This window comes from Stigmatopora nigra, chromosome 3, assembly GCF_051989575.1.
Source record: "Stigmatopora nigra isolate UIUO_SnigA chromosome 3, RoL_Snig_1.1, whole genome shotgun sequence".
Lineage (NCBI taxonomy): Eukaryota > Metazoa > Chordata > Actinopteri > Syngnathiformes > Syngnathidae > Stigmatopora > Stigmatopora nigra.
Window position 1 is genome coordinate 18,128,023 of NC_135510.1, and position 25,206 is coordinate 18,153,228.

General features: G+C 37.1%; 1 protein-coding gene across 2 annotated transcripts in view; it reads right to left on the minus strand.

Moving 5' to 3' along the window:
* Positions 1 to 6,752: 6,752 nt before the first annotated feature.
* Positions 6,753 to 25,206, minus strand: part of phkb (phosphorylase kinase, beta) — a 54,167-nt gene continuing 35,713 nt past the window's right edge. Inside the window, exons 17-31 of one of the 2 annotated variants that reach the window (XM_077714187.1) lie at positions 24,211 to 24,294; positions 22,623 to 22,727; positions 21,959 to 22,041; positions 21,758 to 21,848; positions 21,603 to 21,661; positions 20,853 to 21,015; positions 20,392 to 20,470; positions 19,016 to 19,073; positions 15,701 to 15,791; positions 11,901 to 12,106; positions 10,334 to 10,468; positions 10,008 to 10,137; positions 8,832 to 8,939; positions 7,623 to 7,763; positions 6,753 to 7,553 (exon numbers count right to left, since the gene is read on the minus strand). In XM_077714187.1, coding sequence (XP_077570313.1) covers positions 7,416 to 7,553; positions 7,623 to 7,763; positions 8,832 to 8,939; positions 10,008 to 10,137; positions 10,334 to 10,468; positions 11,901 to 12,106; positions 15,701 to 15,791; positions 19,016 to 19,073; positions 20,392 to 20,470; positions 20,853 to 21,015; positions 21,603 to 21,661; positions 21,758 to 21,848; positions 21,959 to 22,041; positions 22,623 to 22,727; positions 24,211 to 24,294 — 1,671 coding nt within the window. In that variant the 3' untranslated portion in view covers positions 6,753 to 7,415. Of the gene's footprint in view, positions 7,554 to 7,622; positions 7,764 to 8,831; positions 8,940 to 10,007; positions 10,138 to 10,333; positions 10,469 to 11,900; positions 12,107 to 15,700; positions 15,792 to 18,809; positions 18,901 to 19,015; positions 19,074 to 20,391; positions 20,471 to 20,852; positions 21,016 to 21,602; positions 21,662 to 21,757; positions 21,849 to 21,958; positions 22,042 to 22,622; positions 22,728 to 24,210; positions 24,295 to 25,206 lie in introns of both variants that reach the window. The other variant, XM_077714188.1, reaches the window with a different exon arrangement.

Consider the following 25,206-nt stretch of genomic DNA (forward strand, 5'->3'; position numbering starts at 1 on the left):
CTGACTTGCTTAAAAGCATGGAAGCTTCTCAAAGTTTGTTCTAAACCAAAGACAAACAGCAGTAGACAATCCAAGAGACATTAAAATTCACATTTAAGATGGGAGACAACACTATATAATATTTTGGGGGCCCACATTTGATATATAAATGCAGTATTCGTCTTGCATTCACATATTTTGCAATAGCAATTAAAGAATAAAAATATATTTTTTTTTATATATATATATATGCATATACATACACACATGTATACATGCACAAACACATGTATATGTGTGTAAATGTGTATATGTGTATACTTGTATACGTGCATACGTGTACACGTGTACATGTGTATATGTGTATATGTGTATATTTGTACATGTGTATATGTAAGTGTATATATGTATGTGTGTATATATATTTATATGTATATGTAAATATATATTTATATGTATATCTATATATACACACATATCTATCTATATATACACACATATCTATCTATATATACACACATATACACATACGTATACATATATATACACATATACATATATACACATACATATATACACAAATATACACATACATATATACACATATACATATAAATATATATACACATACATATAAATATATATATACACATACATATAAATATATATACACATATACATATAAATATATATACACATACATATAAATATATATATACACATATACATATAAATATATATACACATACACATATATACACATACACATATATACACATATACATATATACACATTAACATATATACATATACATACACATACACTTCTACGTAATTAGCCTCGAGTAGACCCTTGTCGAGGGCTTGCGGTCAAGCCGCGCCGCTTTTGTGGACGACTACAACGATTGCGACCGGTACGCCACGGAGAACCACGGCAACCCCGTCCTAGTCAACATGACGTTAATGGCGTGTGACGGCGGCACCTCTTTCTTCCCGCGTGTTCTCATGGCTACAAAAGGGGGCTGCATGTCAGCGCGGAGAAACACCGGCGGTGCTAAATAATGACAGCCGGGGCATTTGCACATGAGCTCATCAAAGACCCCCTCTCAACCAGGGCCACTTCAAAGCCCGCAGCAGAGTACCGGCTTGTTTGGTCTGATGCTGCTGACCGCTTTCAAACGCCGCCGGGGCCCACAGGAAGCCAGTCATCCGGGCAGTGGAGTGCGAGGGAGTGCGGGGTAGGGGTGGGCTAGTGGGTAGCAATAAGGGGGCTGGGGGGGGGGGGGGGGTTTGTACTCCTGGGTGTAGGTGGGGCAGGGTGCCGGGGCTCTTGTCTGACAATTTTCCGCCCTGATTGGAGTGAATGAGAGAGCATTCTGCGGCTCAGCTGAGAGGCAGTGACCACTCGCTCGGCTCAGCGGTCCTCGCAAAGACTTTTGCGGCCGGAAATGTGACATCACCTCGGGCTCGATTCCTTGTCACAGAAAATAGTTTGGGATGATGTATGTTGACCTATTCGGGGATAGCGGCCTCCTCAGTGGACGTTTGTTGGAAAGGATTAGCGTTAGCATTAGCTCAGCTCATTAGTGGCCAGCCCAGGTCACGGAAGACTGTGTATTTCGGAGTATAAGTCGCACCTGAGTATAAGTCGCACTGGAGTATAAGTCGTACCTGAGTATAAGTTGCACTGGAGTATAAGTCGCACTGGAGTAAAAGTCGTACTGGAGTATAAGTCGCACCTGAGTATATGTCGCATCTGAGTATAAGTCTCACCTGAGTATAAGTCACCTGAGTATAGGTAAAAAACCCAAGTATATGGAAAAAACTAAGTATAAGTAAAATAATGGAGTATAAGTCGCACCTGAGTATAAGTCACACCTGAATATAAGTAAAAAACCCAAGTTAAGTAAAAAACAAGTATAAGTAAAAAAAACCCAAGCATAAGTAAAAAAACGGAGTATAAGTCGCACCTGAGTATAAGTCGCACCTGAGTATAAGTCGCACCTGAGTATAAGTCGCACCTGAGTATAAGTCGCACCTGAGTATAAGTCGCACCAGCCAAAAAATACACAATTAAAGGAAAAAAAACAAGTTGCACTGAAGTATAAGCCAAATTTTGAGATAATATTTCATATAATCTAAAACAAGCAGATAAGTATTTGGCGCATTGGACTCACAGTTCTGGGCTCCTGGGTTCGATTCCAAGTAGGACCTCACTTTCTGGAATTTGTATGTTCTGCCGGTCTTGCGTTGGTTTTCTCTGGGGACCCAAATTTCCTCCAACATCCCCAAACCATGCATGCTAAGCTAATTGTATGCTAAATCGACCTTAGCTATGATTGGTTGTCCCTCTTTTTGTGCTCTGTGATTGGCTGAATGCAATAAAAACTTAATATGTGCACGAATGCGTGTTTACGAAAATTACAATAACTTAAAGTCTTTAAAAAATAAGCATTATAAGGTTAATTGAGGGCTCCTAACCATCTTTGATATTCCCAAAAACACGTATATAAGATATAACCCTAAACCGATTTAGTAAAATCCTCAATTTTTGATAACAATGACCCTGTTTAGAGGTCATCATTGTCATATTGTTGTTGTTTTTATGGTCCTGTTTTTTATTGTGCCATTTTGGCCTGCCAAAAGTATCAAAAGCATGCATTTTTAATGATGGTGTCCACCCTTCTATGCCACATTGCTTGGTATGCAAGATGCCACTTGGCTGCAAAACTTTTGGGATGCGTCGAATTTCAAGGAAAGCCACGTTTTGTTTTCAAGGCCATGTGGTCGCTGATTCAGACTTTCCCCAAAAAGGGCAAAATTTTTGGAAGGACATCCGTTAAAAGTCATGAAACAATAAATTCAAGAGTGTCTTTGATCTCTTTGAGTTCATTCAGGGTGACATTTTCATGGGATATTTTTAAAAATGTGATATTTAGCTTAAATTTTACCTTAAATGCATCCTGGACAGTTAGTTAAAATGATTCAATACATACAACTAAATCGTCTACATTTTTTTTTCATTGTCTTTGTAGTGTACAAAAAAAACATCTTTGATTTAAAAGATAATTTATATAAAGGAGTTTATGGTCTTTGATGTTGACAAACGCAATGCTCGGACATTTGGTCACCGGTCTTTTGGTCTACTGTTGAAAACAGTAGATATTTAGATATTAAACTCTCATGAATATAATTTTGAGAGGTGGTTTCAACAGTACTTGGACATTAAACGGTAATTATATTTTAAACAGTACTTGGATATTAAACAGTACATAGATATTAAAAAGTACTTAGATATTAAACAGTATTTAGATATTAAACTTTTCTCTTAGAAATTAAACTCTCTCTCTCATGAATATAATTTCGAGAGCCGGTTTCAACAGTAAACTCTCAGTAACCATTTGACCGGCGACCAAACGTCCGGCGAACAAACGCCCGGCGAACAAACGCCCGGCGAACAAACGCCCGGCGACCAAACGCCCGGCGACCAAACGCCCGGCGACCAAACGCCCGGCGACCAAACGCCCGGCCACCAAACGCCCGGCGACCAAACGCCCGGCGACCAAACGCCCGGCGACCAAACGCCCGGCGACCAAACGCCCGGCGACCAAACGTCCGGCGACCAAACGCCCGGCGACCAAACGCCCGGCGACCAAACGTCCGGCGACCAAACGTCCGGCGACCAAACGTCCGGCGACCAAACGCCCGGCGACCAAACGCCCGGCGACCAAACGCCCGGCGACCAAACGTCCGGCGACCAAACGCCCGGCGACCAAACGCCCGGCGACCAAACGCCCGGCGACCAAACGCCCGGCGACCAAACGCCCGGCGACCAAACGCCCGGCGACCAAACGCCCGGCGACCAAACGCCCGGCGACCAAACGCCCGGCGACCAAACGTCCGGCGACCAAACGCCCGGCGACCAAACGCCCGGCGACCAAACGCCCGGCGACCAAACGCCCGGCGACCAAACGCCCGGCGACCAAACGCCCGGCGACCAAACGCCCGGCGACCAAACGCCCGGCGACCAAACGCCCGGCGACCAAACGCCCGGCGACCAAACGCCCGGCGACCAAACGTCCGGCGACCAAACGTCCGGCGACCAAACGTCCGGCGACCAAACGCCCGGCGACCAAACGCCCGGCGACCAAACGCCCGGCGACCAAACGTCCGGCGACCAAACGCCCGGCGACCAAACGCCCGGCGACCAAACGCCCGGCGACCAAACGCCCGGCGACCAAACGTCCGGCGACCAAACGTCCGGCGACCAAACATCCTGTCACGGACAAATGCATGCACTATTTATAATTGAAAATTAATGTGGATACATGATATTCATCCTAAATCACAAAATTAAACATTATAGATGAATTGAATGCTTTAAATTACACTAATGGAGTCTGCCGTAGGTTTTTAGTGGTATCAAATGTTGATATTTGCTACCACCTGCTGGTCTGCTCATGTAATAGCACATATGATCAAACCCTCTAACGACATTTGAAGGTTGAGCAATGTAATAAACCAACATTGATAATGCTAACTATAATTGCAATATTTTTGTAATTTTTGAGGTAAAATATTTGTCAATACATTAAATATATTCAAACTTTTTTGAAGGATAGAAAATATTGATCTTCAAGAAGCAATTTCAAACATTCTAGGTTCCTTTCTATAATGTTGTTTCCAATTTGCATGGTGTTAAATCAATGTTTAGTCTGTGTTGTTGCCACGGCAACACAATTTTCCCCTTTTGTCATTGAAATGAAAGCAAAAAGATGCTATAAGGTCAAAAGTGGTAAACAGCTGGGTGGCTAAGTGGCTCTGCTTTTATGATCCCAGACGGGAGTGTCATTTAGCTTTGATTCATAATATGGCTACTGTCCCGTCCCCGCCCGCCTAATATAACATTGTGATACCACCAGGGGGGGTCACCTTGGGCCCGATGTGAAGTTACGACATCTACGTGTCGGGGAATTTAGGACTTGAGCAGTGGAATTGTTGTCCACAGAGGACAAGTCAACCGGGCATTTGCGTTAGACAGATTGATTACCGTATTTTCACGACTATAAGGCGCACTTAAAAGTCTTAGATTTTCTCCAAAATAGACAGTGGGCCTTATAATCCAGTGCGCCTTAAATATGGAAAAAAAAGAAAACCAAAGACGAAAAACCACCACTGTCGGATATTAAAAAAACACAAACGTCTGAACTGAAACAATACTGTTAAATATGCAGATGCCATCTTAGTTTACAAAATATTCCTTCATGTAGCTCCTCCCCCACTGCAAGATTTTATACCAAAAAATCCAAAACATCAACAATGGCTGGCTCTAGAGGTGACTGTGTAGTGAGTGAGTGCTTCATACCTGGAAGTCAATAGCAATTACCGTATTTTCACCACTATAAGGCGCACTTAAAAGTCTTACATTTTCTCCAAAATAGACAGTGCGCCTTATAATACAGTGCGCCTTATATATGGAAAAAATGTCATTCATTGGGGGTGCGCCTTATAACGCAGTGCGCCTTATAGTCGTGAAAATACGGTACTTGTTGGCTTAGGGTTTAAAATGAGGTAGAAATTATGTAACTTGGAGTTCAAAATTTGAAAAAAAAATGATAAAAGTCAGATCATATTGAAGAAACCCATTATTTTGTGGAGGGAAATCTATCAGATCCAAACAATAGTCTTCTAATAATACACAATTTTGTTAAAATTGACTACTCTGTACTACTGTAGTTAAAGGAGCCTTAAGGATTTGGATATAAAGGCAAGTTAAATGGTCCATTGTGGGATTTTCTAAGTGTCTTTCCAATCAACTGTTTGTTCTTTAACCCTTGGATCCATTCACTAATGATGTGTCGGCACATGGGAACCTTTAATGAGCAGCCAATTATGGATTTCTCGGTGGAATTGATCAATATAACCTTTCCCTTTTCACCCAGGCAACATTCCATGATAAAGAGAAGTGAGATATCCGCCAATTTTTGGATTAAAGCGAACACTTTTTGAACGTTTTTGCTGTTTCCACATATTTTTGTTAAAGTTACAGTGGTCCCTCGACATATGAGTGCCCCGACATACGAACAATTTGAGATACGAGACAAATGTGTTTTTTTTTCGCATTAGTCAGTGCGAATGGCAGAGCTTGTTTGGTAATACGAGAGGAGTATATAGTACTTCTCCTTGGCAAGTGGTCGTGTGTTATCCTATTGTGAGGACATTTGTGTCCATCATTTTGGGAATATTTTGAAGGGAAGACAAAAGCAATCAACTCTCGATAGGTTGGATGTGAAAGTCAGGGTGGAGGCGGGGCCAATAGAGCCAAGAAGGTATCAAAATGTAACACAAAATTTGAATTAAGTTTGGTGTAAGGTTAGATTAAACTTATTTTTGAGTGTCTCTGCATTGTAATCCAAGTCCACCTGTATAATTTTTGTACTTTTAAACACATTTTAGTACTATTAAACTACTAGTTATTTGATACTGTGTTAATAGATGTCGAATTAGTACAAAAGAAAATGTTTTTCCAATCCAATGTCCTGTTTTGGGTGTTTTTTAGAACATTGAAACAAATTAATTTGTTTTTAGTTCATATCGGAAACATTTGAGTTACAAGCAAATTGACATACGAGCTCAGTCTCAGAACGCATTTAGCTCATATCTCGAGGTACCACTGTATTTTTGTTAATCGTTAACAAATTTGATTTCTAAAAAATACACTAGAAAGCTGGAAAATACCTCATTTTAAATACTACTATAACAAACAATAAGCGTTTGTACTTTTAAATATCGATCTGTGTTTATTCCTCCGTCATTCCTTCCATCCGGCAAACCAAAACAAATTGTGCATGCAACCCTTTCCGATCTAAACATTCCGTATGTTTTTAAACGCCAAAACGCGATTCACATTTAAAATCTATGATTTTGAAACATCACTTTTTCAGAAAAACAAATCACCATAACGAGCAAGACTTTATGAACACTTCCCTTCTTCAAATAAGGCCTAGTTTGGCTATATTAGCATGACATTAGCTACTAGCTAGCATGCATAGTAAAATGCCGAAAAGTTGTCTTTCTGACAAAAAAATGTAAACCCACCAAACCCCCAATTTCTCATCAAATTGGTGTTTATCCACATATATTGTTTAAATCTTAACCAACTCTCAAAAGTCTAAGCTTAGCTTAGCACTTTAGCATAGCGCAAAATGCTAACTTACTTAGCTACTCTTAAATCCCTTCAAAATTCCTTACTAACCGGCCATTTTTTCCCCCCAAAACTTCCGAGTGTTGCGTAAACGGATAAAAAAAACATTGTAGCTACCCCGTTTTACAAGTTAGAATGACAACAATCGGACGGAGTACCTTGTTAGTTTGTAGTTCCAACAACCACGTGCAAATCTAGCGAATAGATTGATGGGAATTTAGCATGGTAGCTTCTAGCTAACGGAGCATGGGTCATCTTTGCAGGGTTTTACGTCACCCTGTAGGAGGAGGGTCATGACGGCCTTGGTCAGGTAGCTGGAGGTTCCTCTCCGGCCTACAGGGGGCGTGTTGTAAAATTCCTGTGGATAGTCCTGTGGAGATGTTGGGAATGTGATTTTTTTGGAAGGGGACAAGTGGGATGAGGATGGAGGTTTTGGTACCTGTTTTTCAAGGACTTGGGTGGGATTGTGATCCCGTTGGAAGTCTGTAAAGGCTTCCTTCACCAGGCTGTCCAAGTCCACCTTGTCGGCAAAGTCCACTTCAGGGTTTCTCTCCAGGACAATTGCGACTACCATTAGTAGCTGATTGTGGAGAAGAGGCAGATTGGGGATTTGATTTAAATATTTGGTGTCAAATTGTCGTGCTATCTACTGATAGATGATGATCTATTGAGTGGGTTTTTTTCAAGTTTTATGCAAGATACGGTTTATTTTTTTCATGGATTTTATTCATAGACGTCAAAATACATTTTGTTCAGCATTTTATTTGTTTATCTTTTCTCTATTTTGAAATAAATGAGTTTTGCCTGCAGCTCGGACGTTTGGTCGCCGGTCAAATGGTGACAGAGAGTTGAAACCAGCTCTTAAAATTATATTCATGAGAGAGTTTAATATCTAAGTACTGTTTAATATCCAAGTACTGTTTAATATTTAACTACTGTTTAATATCTAAGTACTGTTTAATATCCAAGTACTGTTTGATATCCAAGTACTGTTCGATATCTAAGTACCGTTTAATTCCTAAGTACTGTTCAATTCCTAAGTACTGTTTAATATTCAATTACTGTTTGATATCTAAGTACTGTTTAATATCCAAGTTCTGTTTTATATCCAAGTACTGTTTAATATCTAAGTACTGTTTAATACCGAAGTAATGTTTCATATTGAAGTACTGTTTATTATTGAAGTAATGTTTCATATCGAAGTACTGTTTAATATCGAAGTAATGTTTCATATCGAAGTACTGTTTAATATCGAAGTAATGTTTCATATTGAAGTACTGTTTAATATCGAAGTACTTTTAATATCTAAGTACTGTTGAAAACAGTAGATATTTAGATATTGAACTCTCATGAATATAATTTTGAGAGCTGGTTTCAACAGTACTTAGATATTAAACTCTTGATTGAGTTATCATTTTTTTTGCAACAAATACGGCTTATATGCGAGAAAATACCATAATTGACTGCAAACATGGTTAGCACATCTGCCTAATCGAGCGTCTAATCCTCGATTCCAAACGGTCCTGTGTGGAATTTGCCTACAGCTAGCTGGAATAGCCTCCAGCACCACAGCAACCCTTGTGGTAATAAGTGGTATTAATCATGAATGAATTTGACCTCACCTTCAGCATTTTTATGGTCTAATTACCTCCACAACGGTCTGTCTGTACTCCGGCAGTACAATACTCTTCAGCATGTCCTCCACCAGGAGAGAGAAGTTCATCTCGTACATGGTCATGTCAGAAAGAGTCGGTTGCTAACAAAAAAAATGGCGGCAACTTGTTGGTGATCCAAAGGACATTACAGTGTTCCCTCGCTACTTCGCGGTTTAGCTACCGCGGACTCAGAGCTTCGCGGATTTTTTTGGGCAAAAAAAAAAGATACAAATATTACATTGAAACAACATATTTTACAGTTTTTTTTGTTATAACATGAATTTCACTATCTCTACCCGTATTCTATATGCTGTACTGCAGTGTTTCCCAACCACTGTGCCGCGGCACACTGGTGTGCCGTGGGAAATTGCAAGAAGTCATACAATGTGATATTGAGAGAGAAAAATGTATATGAATATAAGGAGATTAAAATGGAACTATTACAAGAATCATATCAAAATATGATGGACGAAAAATTGTAGATTATACTATTATTTGATTCAAGTTGTCAAACAGTAATTTTTTTGCTCTTTCTCTAAGTCGAAACAGAAGTTGTCTGGTTTCTAGGGCATCAACTTTTGCTGACGTAAAGTCTGTGTGAGAACAATTTTTTTTGCGGAATATTAGGAGATTTAAGTAATATTTAGAGAAAAATCATAAAATGATGCGATCAATAGCTTTACTTGGTTATTTGCATCACTCAAACCGGAAGTTGTTCAGGGTCCACAGGCCAAATTTCCGTGATATTAGGTCATTGTGAAAAATTTGATTTTGGAATAATTTTGGATGCGATTTCTGCTGATAAAACTTCGATGAGAATAACTATTATAAATATAGGCGACAAAGATTTTCAGATGGTGGTGTCCCTTGAGATTTTTTTCAATGCAAAAAGTGTGCCTCGGCTCAAAAAAGGTTGGGATACACTGGTGTACTGTATACAGGGGGGTAAAAAAAATATTTAAAAAAAATAAATTAAAAAAAAACATTAAAAAAATAGACAAAAAATTATTTTTTTTTGAATTAAATTCAAATTAAGCATTTTTTTAGGGGAATCCCTACTTCGTGGAAATTCACTTATTGCGGATGGTCCCGGTCTCATTAACCGCGATAACCGAGGGAACACTGTATATGTATATATGTATAAACATAAATATAACTCTGAAAGGTACCTGAGGGAGATGCGTACCGGCAACCAGTATCCCATTGGGGGTCCTCTCCAGGATTTGCCAAACCCGGTCATAAAAACCGAGAGGAGTTCTATTTAGCGATCCATCAATCTGTCGACGGTGTAGCCAAGACCTGCAGGGGGCGAAAGTGAGCCCAACTGAAGAAATTGTCCCGTTTTGATGAGATAAGATGAAGAAGGCGGAGATTTAATAAAATGATGCGGTAGATAGGGCGAGATGGATGTGGACGATTCAAAAAAAAATTAGAAATGGGGAGGATTTTCAAAATAAGACTTGGAATGAGGAAGAAAGAGTAAGATTTGGAGTACCGGCCGGTGTGTTGAGGTTGCAAAACGTCCAGGAGGAGTTGCTTGATGTCGCTGGGGGATAGTTGGTAGATGTCCTGGGGGGGCATGTCTGATGCTCGGATCTTTAGTTCTTGTTTCATGGCTTGGACGATCCAGCTATGGAAGCCAAACGGGGAAGACTGTTAGCCTTGGAAAGATGGTTTGTTGCCATTTATTGAGGTCAAACTCAATTTGACTGGGAAAGGCTATTAGAACACACACTTATGAGTCAGTAAAAACGTTTTTTTTTGTTTAAAGGCTGCTGTCAATCACCTACATGTGAATAAATATAGTATTTCATAATTACAGTAAAAAACATCTTGGATAAAACGTGAAAAAACTCACTTGCTAGCTCAGGGCGCTGCCATCTTACCTAGGGATGATAAATTAGACCGCTATGGACAAACTTCCTGGTTGTACTGCTCACATGACTTCCTTTTTGAATTTAACTGCCTTATGATATTGACCCAAATGATGTGTGATGATTTTTTTTAAAGATTTTGCCTTTAAAGTAAGACATTTGTACTCCCTATTAAAACTATGAATATGGAGATGAAAATTGTGAGTTGGGGGGCGGCTTATACGAGGGAAATTATAAAATTCAATGGTTTTATGGAATGGGAACTTTAAGGGAGGGGCTAATATGCGAATAAATACAGTACTTCAATATTCTTTAAATAAATCTATATAAATTTGTCTACATGTGTCTATATAAAGAAAAAAAAATATATATATATATAAAATATATACATTCATATACATATATACACATAAAAATACATATATACACATGTATATATATATATTTTTATGTGTATAAATGCATATATATATATATTTTTTCTTTTTTTTAAACACAGCTTTCCCTTCAAAGTATATATAATATATAAAGAATAATATATATATATATATATATATATAAAATATATACATTCATATACATATATACACATAAAAATATATATATACACATGTATATATATTTTTTTATGTGTATAAATGCATATATATATATATATATATATATATATATATATATATATATATATATATATATATATATATATATATATATATATATATATATATATATATATATATATATATATATATATATATATATATATATATATATATATATATATATATATATTCTCTTTTTTTTAAACACAGCTTTCCCTTCAAAGTAACATTTGGTTAAAACCATGAATATGAAGGTAAAAATTGCATACAAATACTGTCAATTCTCGCATATAAGCCGTATTTGTACCTAAAAAAAAGATGATTCATACAATAACCCACCTGCGATGATTTTTCAATGTAACATATTTGTATTCCCTATTAAAACCATGAATATGCAAGTGAAAATTGTAAATCAGGGGGCGTCTTATATAAGAGAAATTGTATATTCAATGATTTTAAGGCAATTTTAAAGGTACGGCTTATACGCAGAGGCGAGAAAATTACGTTACTCTTCTACGTACTCTATTACAAACTGGAAAGACATTCTAAACGCCGACTTAAAGAAGGAAAATGAAGCATAACGAACCCAACTCGGATCTTGAGCATGCCGCTGAAGAGCTCCGGGCTATTGGAGATGATCCATCCAATATGGATGACAAGTTCCTGCTGCAGGACGGCCTCACGTTCCCCTCCGATTGGGCAGCACTTGCTGTAGATGATGCCTTGGATAACGCTGGGAGACAGCGGGTTGGAAATCACCTCCTCTTCGTTGCCGAACACCCCCAAGGTCACCTGGGAAGAAAGACGCCTTCAATTAGAAAATGGGACCAAGAACCCAAAAAGGGGCTTGATTCATCTCATTGTGGATGTCAGGAGTGTCAAAGCTATTTTTTGTTGGGGGACATGTGGTTTTTAGGGTTCGAGGGGGCGTTGTGTTTCCCGTCGAGGTTGACAAAATGAATTGATGGATGAAATGACGGGTTTTTTAATCACTGACGGGCCTAAAAAGTTTTAAAAATCATATTTTTGAGGCTTTTAGCAGAAATTCTGGTGTATTCTTTTCATCAATTTAATTTTATTTCACTTTTTTAAATAACGTGTAATGGGGAAAATATTTATTTTAAACAGTAATGTTGTCATTTAATTGATTTTTTATTGGAAAAAGGGAAAAACATAATTATTATTATTTTTTTCTAATATGAAATAATTCAAATAAAATAAAATTAAATATATTGTTATATTTTTATTTTTTATATTAGAAAAAAATATGATAAAAAATATATACATATGATATATAGATAATATTAAATATTCAGTTTTTAATTCAAAAAATATTGGAACTTTCTTAGAAATAAATAAATCTTAATTTGCCTGTTTTAAATATTTTCATAATTAGCAAAATATATTTTTAATCTACAGAAAATAAAATAAGCGGAAAACAAGAAATACTCTGTTTAGCAATTTAATGCTTGTACTGTTTTTTTTTACTAAAAAACAAAGTGAAAATATGGGAAGTTAAAGTTTATTTTTTTTCAATTTCTTCAAAAAGCTCTATATTTTACTATCATCTTAATTTGAATTAAAATCATAAAAAACGACACAACATTAACTTTTACTAAAGGAGGATGGTTCCAAATCATGTGAATTCAATGATATCAATAGCAAAACAAAAACGGCATTGAAATAAATTCCTTTAAACGTCGTCCATTCTCATTTTAGACACACTAGCCAATCAAACAAAATTCTCTTGCCTGACCATAATTACAAAAGAGATTATAGCAATGCAGTCCGATTCACTAACGACATTTTTTGAACTGGGGAACAAGCTGTCAACTAATGATTTCAATTCACGGGGGGATTTTGCTATAATTTAGGATTTAACGAGTGCTCCAGTGCTTACACTTTCATAAGAGCCTGCAGGCTAATGCAGTAAAATGTCATTGGAGAACTTTAATTGAAAAACATGGAACCCATTTTTTTTTTTTAAATCCGAGGTTGAATCTTGCTTTAGGAAATGATCACGCGGGAGAAATGATATTGTTTGAAAAATAAATTTAAAAATAAATAAAAATTGTAAAAAAAAAATATATATATATATATACACATGTATACACATGTATACACATATACACATGTATACACACATATACACATGTATACACACATACACATGTATACACATATATACACATGTATACACATATATATATATACACATGTATACACATATATACACATGTATACACACATATACATATATATACCCATGTATACACATATACACACATGTATACACATATATATACACATGTATACACATATATATACACATGTATACACATATATAAATATACATACACATGTATACACATATATACATATAAACACATATACACATATATACACATATACATACACATGTATACACATATACATATAAACGCATATACACATATTCACATGTATACACAAAATAAATAATATAGTACCATATTTTTTCGTATATTAGCCGCCCCCACGTATAAGCCACTCCCTTAAAATCGTATAATTTTTAAATTTCTCGCATATAAGCCGCCCCCTGATACACAATTTTCGCTTCCATTTTCATGGTTTTAATAGGGAGTAAAAATGTTACTTTGAAGGGAAAATCTTAAGAAAAACCATAACCTTTGTCAAGTTTATTTTATGCGCATATAAGCCGTACCCTTGCTTCAGGTGTCATTATATTGATCGACCTATACAGCATATATGCTATAAAATACAGTATATACTGTTGTGGGAAGTACTACAACTAAAGTAAAAGATTTTCTATTTATGCAGATGCACAATTTCCGATCCTTGAACATAACGCCGCCTAAAAGTGCTCGAATGGATTATAAAAAAAGCTAACTGGAGAAAAGCAAAGGTCTCAAAAGGAGAAGGCTAATCTCCCAGAAACACTTGAGATGCCACGCGATGGCGGCGCTCTTTCAGGGGTCGCGGGGGGATCGGCGGGCACGTGCACAGAGGCTAGACGTGATAAATGGCGAGGGCGCAGGCGGTGACCGGGCGTTCCCGCGGGAGGAAGCTACGAGAAGAGCTCCAATGTCATTATCTATTTTCCCCTTTTTGCGAGCAATGAAATGAGCAAGCCAAGCAGCCATTGTTGTTGTTGTTGTTATGTCACATGACATTCACAAACCTCATGCTAAATTATACACAGCCAGTCCTTGAATACAAGGAATCATCACAAATGAGTATTGTGAACGTGTCAGTCAACAATCAATAGATTTTGTGTTTTATTTCATATAATTTTTCAAAACCTCTACTTACAAATGCTTCTACATATGAATTTTTTCATCTTATGAAATTGAGTGCTTCGATATATGAAAACAAAGTCAAAATGACGAAATCCTCCAAAAATTTAACCGTCATTTTATTTTGAAAGTGTCACCATAGCATTGTGTCCTGCTTGACAATCTCCCTACATAACGCTGGCTTCCCATTGGCTGTCTCCCAAAAACTCTCCCATATATTTTTTTTCTGAGTGTGGTTAAAAGCAACTTTGTCCTTTTTTTTATGAATAACTGGTTCTATTTAATGCTAAATTCATAATTTGAAGTTGTTTAGATGCTAACATTAGCTTCCTCTTGAAGTTTTGGCATGATTAGTATTTATTTTAATAATTTTCTTATCATTTTTGCTTATTTTTTGTTTCTCACATTGTCCATACAAAATTGATCATTTTTAAAAGGTTTAGTTGGACGATTTTGAGAATTGTAGAACGAATGAGAGAATTTACGTATAAAGTACACCTCTACTTAGCATTTTTGCTCATTTTTTTGTGTTTCTAACATTGTCCATACAAAATTGGTCATTTTTAAAAGGTTTGGTTGGTAGTTTTTTGAGGACCGTAGAACGAATTCGAGAATTTACATATAAAGTACACATCTACTTACAAAATTGTCAAGTTACGAAACAAGTTCTGGAGACAATTTCGTAAGTAGAGGTGTACTTTATATGTAAATTGTCTCTGTATTTTTTTAAAAAAATGGACAAAAAATGGACTTCACCTTGTCATTAGTATGTTTTTTTTTGCTTTTTTAATAACATTACAAATTCTAAACATAATTTTACTTTACATATAAAGTAGACCTCTACTTACGAAATGTTCAAGTAACGAAACAAGTTCTGGAGCCAATTTTGTAAGTAGAAGTGTACTTTATATGAAAATTCTCTCTGTATTTTCAAAAAAATAACAAAAAAAATGGACTTCAGCTTGTCATTATTATGGTTTTTTTTTTGCTTTTTTAATAACATTACCAATTCTAAACATAATTTTAATGACGTAAACACCGCTAAACGTGTTTTTTTTTAACCCCAGTGTGACGCCGTGTGTACACTTACCTGTTTGCCATGCACTAAAACACTAGTAATACTTGGGGCAAGGCTGTCCACTAGCTTAGTTAACAGACTGGCAGCAAGACGGACAACGGACCTATTGGGCGAAAAGACAGCGGGTGTTAGTCATGTTAAGATCCGATGTCCAGTATCGGTATCGGCGCCCTACACGACTATTTTTGGGACGGTATCGGATGTGGGCACCAGATCGAATCCGGTCCAGTGCGGAAATCATCGTGTAATATCGTAAACAAAGCAATTTTTGGCTAACAAAATTTCCGATTTTATTTACGATGTGTTTTTTAGTGGTTAAAGTATACTTGGCATAATTTGTCTGAAAATATGGGCATCGGATCGGTTTCGGGAAAATATATTTTAGGGAAATTGGATGGGATTATGAATCAAAAAGTCAGTATTAAAGGTTGTTCTATTAAGAAAGAAGAAGTTCTTAATGTTTTGGACATATTTAACCAAGAGTAATGTTTATGTTTAATGCATTTTTAAACAATTTAAACGTAGATTATATTGGACATTAGCATTAGCAAAGCTTTGCTAAAATAGGTTGTTGTTTTAATGTATCAAATAGGATTATATTTGGCAAAAAACGGTTTAAAGTAAATAAATATACATAAAATACACTGGGGAAAATTCAACCAAATTTATAATTGGGAACATTAAATAAATTTTACAAAAATATTAAATTTAAAACAAAATTATGTTAAATAACAATTAATGAAAAGTAGAATGACTTAAGGATTGTTCAGGAATATTAAATTGAAATAAAACATTAAATAAACTTAATAAAATAAAGCATATAATAAAATAATTCACGCATGATTTTGTTTAGTTATATTTACTTCACTTTTAAAAAATAGCAGTACAAAAAAATTGGTATATTTTTTAATCATTAGTCATCTAATTTTAATCTTGTACCTTTTCTATTTCAAGGTCAAAAGCATATAACATCTAGCGCGCATAATATAAAACCTTTTTCTACTTTTTGGAGTATACCAATAAATACTCCTTATACTTTCTAAACCAGAAAATGACATCATTTACTCAAAATCCACCAAGTCAAATAGACCTTTTCAACGCATCTATGTGATTCAGCTCACTATTTGATAACTCATATTTCAACGTCGACGGCATGTATTTGTTAAATTGGTTCGTGGAAGGTGAAAAAGTGGCAGCCCGTTGCTAGGGGCAACCGTGGAACCAGAGTCATCTTCACAGAAGAAATGAAATCATTTCAATAATAAGCCAGGACGAATCATCAGTGTGTGTGTGTGTGTGTGTGTGCACGTTTATGTGTGTGTTTGTATGTGTTTTTGTGTGTTTCCGTGTGTTTTTGTGTGTTTTAGTGTGTTATTGTGTTTTTGTGTTTTTCAGTGTTTTTTTTTCAGTGTTTTTCAGTGTGTTTGTCAGTGTGTTTTTCAGTGTGGTTTTTGTGTTTTTCAGTGTGGTTTGTGTGTTTTTGTGTGTGTTTTGTGTGTTTTATGTGTGTATTTTGTGTGTTTTGTGGGTTTTGTGTGTGTTTTGTGTGTATTTTGTGTGTTTTTGTGTGTATTTTGTGTGTTGTTGTGTGTTTTGTGTGTATTTTGTGTGTTTTTGTGTGGTTTTTGTGTGTATTTTGTGTGTATTTTGTGTGTATTTTGTGTGTATTTTGTGTGTTTTGTGTGTTTTTGTGTGTGCCTTAGTGTGTTTTTGTGTGTTTTTATGTGCTTTTGTGTGTTTTTCAGTGTGTGTATGTGTTTCAAAAAATATGCACGGATGAATAAAAAGCAACAGACCCTCGGCGTGTCGTTTATGAGGCATGATGCGGTGTCAATCCGCCGACGTTTTGTTGGCCAACCTATTTCAAGCTTCACTTGCTGGCCAATGTTAGGGAAATGAGAAAGTAAATTGAACCCGGAACACGGATACCATTTTAAAGCGGGGCTAGTGGGAAGAAGAATAAAAAACAACCCTAAAAAAAACTGATTTTCCCCTGCTTGTTGTGTTTTTTTGTGTTTTTTTTTTCTATTCTGATGATGCTGTGTATGCAAATAATACATTTTCAGCTAATTAACATGAATGGGGGAACAAGGGGAAATATTGTTGCTGTCAGTCGGGATGACAACATTGAGTCGATATACACTTGGGATTGGTCGCTGCTGAGTCAGGTTAGTGCGTGGTTTAGAGTTTATTAATGTGGGCTTCTGAGGTTTAAATAGGATTTGGATATTTTGAAGACTAGAAATAATGAGGAAGGAATAGAATATGTACGCATTTAAGATAGAACATGTTTTAAAAGTTTTGAAGTATTTGTGAATTAAATAGAAAATTGTGCATTTAATATTTAGAGACAAAATAATGGCTAGAAATATGGATATTTTAGTTAATTTAGGGTTGAAATTAATTAACTGTAATGTCGCTAATAGTAATAGTAACAAAATATTTGTATAGAGCAGAATGTAATATTGAAAATCCTTATTTATGATAAAAAGGAAAATTAAAATAATATAAAATAGGCCATTTTAAAGTATTATTCATTATTGGATTCATCCTTCTGGGAAATTAAATGAGTTATAGATGTCCAATCGATTAAAAATGGGAGAATTGGCCGCAAATAAGGGACTATCACCAGTAGATGTCCAATCTATTTAAACTGGGAGAGTGGCAGCAAATTAAATTGGGTGTCTATTATTGACAATTAGTTAATTAAGGAGTAAAACTAAGATTTTTTTTACATTTCAATAAAAAATACAGCATTTGTAACAAATAAAATGCAATTAATAATAATTAAATTTAAAAAAATGTTAGGAAAATTTTTTTTAACATTTGTGAATGAAATCGAAGTAAAATAATATGGACAATATCTTTAAATTCCATAATAATGAAGATTTCCTTGAAATATATTTTTACTGAAGAGTGCAGCCAACAGGGGGCGCCACTGCACGATGGTTAATGATGTGAGATCAAGCCAACTAGCTCATGAGCTAGCTCGCTTGGCCAAACTCAAGTTGGCATCACGTTCCATACCGACGACGGCTAGTCAGTCAGTCAAAAAAGCGGCTAGCGGCTAACGGCTAACATGCAGGCTCCGCCTCTCCGGGGGCGGGACTCTGTTTGTTACCTGCTTCCCCTCCACCACAATGGAGGTGATGTGAGGTGCCAAAGAGCTGGCCAACTTCTCCAGGATGGCGGCGGCGTGGCGTACCGCCAGCCTGCGCGTCGTTAGACAAAACAACCGGTTAAATGTTAACGAGCGACTACGCCTAATCTGTCGATGTGTGGGTGTTGTTGGGGAATGTGTGGGTGCACGTGTTAATGAACTCAGACCAAAGCTTTCGGGTGCCAGCTTGTCGGTAGATCCTCTCCAGCTCTCCCATCAGATTTTCTGCAAATTTAGAAAGAATCTGTCAACCATAACGAGGAAAAACGGCTCTGTTTTTATTAGCCGGGACAGAATAACCGCCTTGTAACGGTCATAAAAATCAGATTACACTTATTTTAACAGATTGACTACAATAAAGTTATAAGTAATACTACAGTTTCTGCTACTTTATTTATATATACCATATTTTCACGACTATAAGGTGCACTTAAGTTAAATTTTCTCCAAAATAGTCAGTGCGCCTAATAATACAGTGCGCCTTATATATGGAAAAAACAGAAAACCAAAAACGAAAAACCACCACTGTCGGATATTAAAAAAAACGCAAACGCCTGAACTGAAACAATACTGTTAAATATGCAGATGCCATCTTAGTTTACAAAATCCTCCATCATATAGCTCCTCCCCCACTGCAAGATTTTATACAAAAAAATCCAAAATGGCTGGCTCTAAAGGTGACTGTGTAGTGAGTGCTTCATACCTGGGAGTCAATAGCAATTATCATATTTTCACGACGCAAAGCGCACTTAAAAGTCTTAAATTTTTCTCCAAAATATACAGTGCGCCTTATAATACACTGCGCCTTATCATACAATGTGCCTTATCATACAGTGCGCCTTATCATACAGTGCGCCTGATATATGGAAAAAATGTCATTCATTGAGGGTGCGCCTTATAATGTGGTGCGCCTTATAGTCGTGAAAATACGGTACTTTGCTTCAGTGAGGTAAACATACTGCGTTGGCGCGATTATAAGACGACCCGGAGTATAAGACGACTCCCGGTTTTTATCCAACAATACCCGATTTGTACAAATAGCATTTTTCTCTTGGAAAATGGCAAACGTTATATATAAAATGTCATCTTTAACCTTCTACAAAAACATATTTTCTTTTTTTTTTTGCCTTTTTAAATATTATATTGGATTGGACAACTTTTTTCATACCGTATTCGGGAAATTTCATTGTCACAGTTGCAAGATGGTGAGAATACAGATATAGACATAAATAAATAGGTAATAAAAATACATGAATAAATAAATGAACTAATAAATAAATAAGTGTGTTGCTGAAAAAAATATATATTAATGCATACATGTACATACACATTTAAAAAATATATATATACACATGTATGCATTTTGTAAAAATAGTACTTTACTGTAATATACTCCAAACGTATTTTTGAATTTTAATAAGCCTTCCCAATTTTATACAACCTTTACATAAAGCAAAAACGGAATTTTTGGCAAAATACCACTACAAATTAATAAAAAGTAAGAAAAATTAATGAAAAAAATTAAATAAAATGAATTTCCCACCTTTTGTGAGTAAAGGCGAGCCATCCCTCCTCAGCAGTATTCCAGCAAGCTGCGCTTGGCTGGCCAAGCAGTCGCAATCCTTCACGAGAAGACCAAAATATGCAGTTAATTGACAATGTGCAGACGAGAAAACAAAAGCAAGATGGGCATTTTTTTTACTTGCTGCAGGAAAGCCGCCATGAAATTGTAATGACGCGATTCAGTGTCTTGCCTGACGATAATGGATAATAGAGCGTAGCACCTCATTTCCATTGAAATTAATTGAAGAATATGCATGAAATGGGGAAGAAAAACAAGGCATTCTCAAGTACTACAGTGGCAAAGTAGTTTGCAACTTTTGGCCTGCCCAGACATTTTATTAGGTACACTAATCTGAAACGTATTTTCTCGCATATTACCCTGCGTATAAGCCGTAACCTTCAAAATTGCCTTAGAAATGTTTGGTATGTTTCTAGACTCACATGAAACTTTTGGAGGACCTCGTCGGTGGGCTTATTCAGCCACTCGTCCACGCTGATTTCAGGCTGTTGTTCCAAGTCGGAGGCGTTGGGGGTGCTGGTCTGTCGCTTGACTTTGGAGTGCTTAGGAAGCTCCAGTTCTTCAAAACTCCGGAACTCTGGGATTCTTTTTTTTTTTTTTTACACAAACATATTTGCATGTTAACATGATGTTTCTATTGAGTGTTCATACCTGTCAACTTATAAATTTATTGATCATTTCAAATTGTGCCAAACGTCCGGGCGACCAGACGTCCGGGGCGACCAAACGTCCGGGCCGACCAAACGTCCGGGGCGACCAAACGTCCGGGGCGACCAAACGTCCGGGGCGACCAAACGTCCGGGGCGACCAAACGTCCGGGGCGACCAAACGTCCGGGGCGACCAAACGTCCGGGGCGATCAAACGTCCGGGGGGACCAAACGTCCGGGCGACCAAACGTCCGGGCGACCAACCGTCCGGGCGACCAAACGTCCGGGCAACCAGACGACCAAACGTCCGGGCGACCAGACGTCCGGGCGACCAAACGTCTGGGTGACCAAACATCCGGGTGACCAAAGGTCCGGTCACAAAGTGCGCACTATATGAGTAAATATGTGCCGCATTGCATTTGAACGGTTTCTTATCACTTAAGGGGAATTGCAATCATTAATAAGTGGACCTAATTGGCCGAGGTTGACAAGTATGAGAGTAGAGTGTCAATCATGGTTCTTACTCGGCCTCGTTGACACGCAGGAAGTCCAGCTGTTCTACCACTGCTCCAGATATCAGAGTCTACCCAAGGAAAGGTCAGTGAAATTGGAAAAATTGAATTTTTTTACATGTATCACAATATATGAGTATATTAAATATTTTTAAAGCAAAACAAACCTGAAGCCTGTCCACATGAACTTTGACCCCTCCAATGTGTCCCTTCTTGAAGGACGCCAGCATGTCCAACACCGGATTGAAGCGACTTCCCCTGATGAGACGACAAATTACATTAAAAAGTATCTCCTGTCAATTACAAAAATAAACCAAAAAATCGGACTGTTATTTAAAATCAATATATAACATTATCATATATGTTACTTGATGTTGTCCTCGTGGATGAGGACCAAGAAGAGAGGTCGTCCTTGCATTTTCCAACATTGCTTGATGAACTGGAGGGCGTTCTGCAACATGGACAAAAATTTTGCCAAAAATTAGGTTGCGTAAAGATATCTCAGAGCATAACCACTATATATATATTTTTTTTTGTTACATTGTGAGCATAGATGGTGAATTAGAACAATTAAAAACATGTTTGTCCATTGAAAAATCCTATTATTAGGTGATTTTTTCAGTCTGGTAACATATTAATTTGTATTGAGTTATTTTATATGGGAAAAATTGATTTGAGATACGAGTGACTTGACATACAAGCACATGAAGCTCGTATCTCAAGGCATAACTGTACACGGTACACTTTGTTGAAAATTTTAGACTTTTAAGTGCGTTCTATGTGAGTAAATATGTGCCACGTTGCATTTGAACGGTTTATTATCGCTTAAAAAATGCAATCATTAATAAGGGGAGCAAATTAGCCGAGGGTGCTATCCTATTTTTAGATGTTTTTTCAGTCTGGTAACGGATAAATTTTTATTTAGTCATTTTAAATGGGAACAAAATTGATTTGAGATACGAGTGACTTGACATACAAGCGCATGAAGCTCGTATCTCAAGGCATGACTGTACGCAGTAACACGGCGTGTACCTTAATGTCGTCGATCAGTAGCATGACATCCTGAGAGAGGTAAAAGTCGCTCAGATCAAAGACAATGGGATAGCAAACCACCGTCTTGCCCAGGATGCGGTAAATCTAAACATATAAAAGAAGATGGATGCTGACAACAATCCAATTATTGTGCTCATGTGGATAAAAGCAGCAATCATTTTCCCGCGAGGTAGCAAACCGCAGGGATAACACGTTCACATCCAAGAGAACACTCGAGCCAAAGATAATGCTTTCTTGCAGGGAAACAGCCTGAATGTTTTGTTGTATTGTTTTTGGGGAGCAGAAGGAGGGAATCCTGATTTAGTGGTGGCATGTTATAAACTGGAAAGAGTTGCTTATTAACTTGCCATTAATTTATTGAATAAGGGGAAAACATATTAATGAACTCTTCATGTAAATATGTAAGATTGTAAATTGAAGTTAAACGATGATTTGGCTAATTTAGCACTGTTTTTGAAAGGAACTACACAATCACCTATAGAGCCAGCCCTTGCTTATGTGTGGGAATATTTTTGTACAAAATCTTGCAATGGGGGCGGGGCTTTGTGACGGAAGATTTTGTAAACTAAGCATATTTGATTTTAAATTCAGTCTACTAATTTTGGCAGATGTAACTGATATAAGCACTTTTTTAAGGGAACTACATAGTCACCTCTAGAGCCAGCCATAGTTGATGTATTGGAATTTTTGGGGACAAAATCTTGCAGTGGGGGAGGAGCTATATGATGGAAGATTTTGTAAACTAAGCATATTTGATTTAAATTCATGAGTCCACTAATTTTGGCAGACGTAACTGAAACAAGCACTTTTTTTGTGTGGAACTACACAGTCACCTCTAGAGCCAGCCCTTGTTTATGTGTTGTATTTTTTTGGACAAAATCTTACAGTGAAGGAGGAGCTTTGTGATGGAAGATTTTTTAAACTAAGCATATTTAATTTTAAATTCAGTCCACTAATTTTGGCAGATGTAACTGAAATAAGCACTTTTTTTTAGAAGGGAACTACACAGTCACCTCTAGAGCCAGCCCTTGTTGATCTGTTGGATTTTTTTGGGACAAAATCTTGCAGTGGAGGAGGAGCTTTTTGATTTTTTTTGTAAACTAAGGTGGCATCTGGAGATTTAACATAATTTAACTGCATACAATTTATATCATGATTCACAAATTACGATTCAATCCCGATAGTACAATTTACAGTACAATTTTAGTGGGTCTTTCGGGAAAACTAGTCAAAATGGACATACAAGTACTGACTTTCTGTTTTAGGATGAAATTAAAATGAAGAGTATAGATGTATATTAAATTCCCTGATTTTCCCCCTTTTAAATCAATAATTGTCCTTTTTTAATCCATTTTTCTGTGTTTTTAGTTCAAAAATAATTTTGTGAAATCCAAAAATATATTTAAAAAAAACTAAAATAAACATTGTTTTAACTCTATAAAAAAAAGAATATCCAGGGCTTTTAATCCATTTCTAAAAAAAAAAAATCTAAATATTCTATCTAAAATGGTCCACGTGAAATCAAATTGACGTTAATGCGCTATACACGTTAGCTCCCGTAGCATACCTTGGATGTTCCAATGCAGCCCACGGGTCGATCAGGACGCCCACTCAGGCCCAGCTTTTTATTGACAGCCAAGAAGCGGTAAGCCTGCGGGTAGACAGGCACAGCCAAATTAATGAACATACATCTCGTTGGGGGTGGGAGGTCATTCCGTCCCCAGCTGAGACGTTGCAATTGTTTCAGAAATTACCTTTGTGTGGCAGCACGACCACCCACTGCTATCGTTATTATCAGTAATGCCGATGAGATGTGGCGCTAATGAAATAGTCCCCAGAACACCATTAGCGGGGTTCTTAACGGATCCCCCGGGGGGCTTAAAGTGCAGCAATGGCAGCATCAAAACAATGTTTCTGCATTGCATGTGGAATTTGAGTGGATTGAATAGATTGAACCCTCCAATCCAGGTGGGTTCTCACTGTATGGAGTTTGCATGGGCCAAGCTGCACCATTAAGATTGAGGTAAAATCATTGAAATTTGACAATTTCTCTCGTAAAAGCCGCACCCTGATTAGCAATTTTCACTTCCATATTCATGCTTTTAATAGAAAGTACAAATGTGAACGAGAGAGAGTTTAATATCTAAATATTTACCGTTTTCAAAAGTACTTGGATATTAAACAGTACTTGGATATTAAACAGTACTTGGATATTAAACAGTACTTCGATAGTATACAGTACTTGGATATTAAACAGTACTTGGATATTAAACTCTCTCTCCAAAAGTGACCAAAAGACCGGCAACCAAATGTCCAGTAACCAAACATCCAGCGACCAAACGTCCGGTCGACCAAACGTCGGGGCGACCAAACGTCGGGGCGACCAAAGGTCGGGGCGACCAAAGGTCGGGGCGACCAAACGTCCGGCCACCCAAACGTCCGGCCGACCAAACGTCCGGTCGACCAAACGTCCGGTCGACCAAACGTCCGGTCGACCAAACGTCCGGCCGACCAAACATCCGGCGACCAAACGCCCGGTCGACCAAACGTCCGGTCGACCAAA